The following is a 2500-nucleotide window of genomic DNA, read 5'->3' on the forward strand; positions in this document are numbered from 1 at the left end:
GAACGGGACAGTTGGGTTTAGGTAAAGAAGAACGGGACAGTTGGGTTTAGATAAAGAAGAACGGGACGGTTGGGTCTAGGTAAAGAAGAACGGGACGGTTGGGTTCAGGTAAAGAAGAACGGGACGGTTGGGTTTAGGTAAAGAAGAACGGGACGGTTGGGTTTAGGTAAAGAAGAACGGGACGGTTGGGTTTAGGTAAGGAAGAACGGGACGGTTGGGTTTAGGTATAGAAGAACGGGACGGTTGGGTTTAGGAAAAGAAGAATGGGACGGTTGGGTTTAGGTATACAAGAACGGGACGGTTGGGTTTAGGTAAGGAAGAACGGGACGGTTGGGTTTAGGTATACAAGAACGGGACGGTTGGGTTTAGGTATAGAAGAACGGGACGGTTGGGTTTAGGTATAGAAGAACGGGACGGTTGGGTTTAGGTATAGAAGAACGGGACAGTTGGGTTTAGGTATAGAAGAACGGGACGGTTGGGTTTAGGTATAGAAGAATGGGACAGTTGGGTTTAGGTATAGAAGAACGGGACGGTTGGGTTTAGGTATAGAAGAATGGGACAGTTGGGTTTAGGTATAGAAGAATGGGACAGTTGGGTTTAGGTATAGAAGAACGGGACGGTTGGGTTTAGGTATAGAAGAACGGGACGGTTGGGTTTAGGAAAAGAAGAACGGGACGGTTGGGTTTAGGAAAAGAAGAACGGGACGGTTGGGTTTAGGTAAAGAAGAACGGGACGGTTGGGTTTAGGTGACGTATACCGAACGGTTCTCTCTGGAAAGCGTTACCTGTGGTTGGACTTACCTCATGTCGTCTATGTTTGAGTCTCTCAGACGGAAGAATTTGATCTCAGAGGACAGCAGCTGCGGAGGAAGAGTCTCTGATGGCTTTTCTTCTCGTTCTGGTTCTTCTTTGTTCATCCGCTCGTCGTCTGCTGTCTCACTCGACTCGTCACTCTCATATCTCTGCTCAGCTGTAGAGTTGATATACAGAACAATACTTAACCCTCGGCTGTTACCTAGCATTGAGTTACAGAAGCTTAAGTAACAGAGTGACAGTGACTGATCTTCAACTTTAGACGCGAGTGATTTAGGAGAAAGGCATTTTTTAGCCTTCCTCCTTCCTGGGTGAATGTATGAACGTAAGTGTGAAAATTCTCTCACAAAACAATCCTCGTTACGTAATGGTATCCTTTGCGTTTTTGTAAGAGAGTATACTGAAATCCTTGACCTTTCCTAGTGGGTATACTCCGTATACCTGCGTCTCACGTAGACCAGGGGTTTTCAAACTTTTTGTGTGTGTGGCCCACTATTTGTAATCAAGAATTTTTGCGGACCACCTCATAATACACATAATAAAATATGTCAACACACAGTCCTACCTGAATTAATCTGCACCTCTTAAATAATAGGCCTAGTAGCACTAAAACTATAACTGGTCATTGCATCAGTACAACAGGCTCGTTAAAAGAAAGTTTACTTCAACGGCTGCCACACATATTTCATTTATTTATTTAATCAAGCACCCAAGGGCATAATCAGGTTTATTTGAAAAACAGGCTTATTGCCATAGCAATGGAGTTTTAAATCTATACAGTAATAAGAACATTTGGATGTAGTCACAATTTCAAAACCTAGCCTTTTTAGTAATATATATATATATATATAGCTATATATATAGTATATCTTGACAATTTAATTTAAATTTAAATTTTATATCAAGGGTTAGGGTTAGGGTTAGGGTTACGATACATTCATTCACAAAGAAAATTGGTGTCCTTAAAGATTGGATTTTTCCTCATTTTTTTAATTAAGGCATTAAGATCAATTTGCAAAAGATGATTTTTTTATTCCTCTTTTTATTCAACTTTAGCATGGGTGTCCTAATTTTTTCACATGACTGTACATATTCTTACATTTTTATGGGAATTCCCTGGTAAAATGAAGGTTAAAAAACTTATTTTATATTGTATTTTGCTTTTCCACGGACCACCTGCAGTTCCCTCATGGACCACTAGTGGTCCATGAACCACAGTTTGGGAATGACTGACGTAGACTACACCACTGCGAAGCTGTGACGTAAAGTTGTTCAAATCTCTGATGGATAATCTGTAAGTTTTACGGTGAAAAAGACTGATCTTACCTGCCTGTGATGTAGGAATCATCTCCTCACGGTGTTGTGTCTCAGAGAGACTTGTAATTTCATTTACTTCCACTTCATTCATCCCGTCTTTCAGGTTGTCGTTGATTTTCTCGGCGTCGACTGTCTCTTCGTTTTGCTCCGAGACGTTTCCTTTAAAACCAGCAAACTGGCTGATCTCTGAGATTATACTTTCATTTTCTGCACTGCTCTCTACTTTCTGAGGAGTCTTTCTGAACAGACTTAGTACAAAGGGTTCTTCGGTTCTTTCAGCTTTTATTTTGAAGGTGTTGGATGAGTCTTCCTTCGCCGTGACGCCCTTGTGGTCTCGCTCCTTTGAAGGACCGAGTCTGAAGACGTTCGAG

The 2500-nt window shown here is 41.5% G+C and overlaps 1 protein-coding gene across 1 annotated transcript in view; it reads right to left on the minus strand.

Annotated features, from left to right (window-relative positions):
* LOC116066741 (titin homolog) overlaps positions 1-2500 on the minus strand; it is a 6949-nt gene that overhangs the window by 2245 nt on the left and 2204 nt on the right. The window contains exon 1 of the mRNA XM_031322892.2: positions 2139-2500. This exon is cut by the window's right edge and continues 2204 nt beyond it. Coding sequence (XP_031178752.2) covers positions 2139-2500 — 362 coding nt within the window. The remainder of the gene's footprint in view (positions 1-2138) is intronic.

This window comes from Sander lucioperca, unplaced genomic scaffold (genome assembly GCF_008315115.2).
Source record: "Sander lucioperca isolate FBNREF2018 unplaced genomic scaffold, SLUC_FBN_1.2 Unpl_48, whole genome shotgun sequence".
In the NCBI taxonomy this organism is placed as follows: Eukaryota; Metazoa; Chordata; class Actinopteri; order Perciformes; family Percidae; genus Sander; species Sander lucioperca.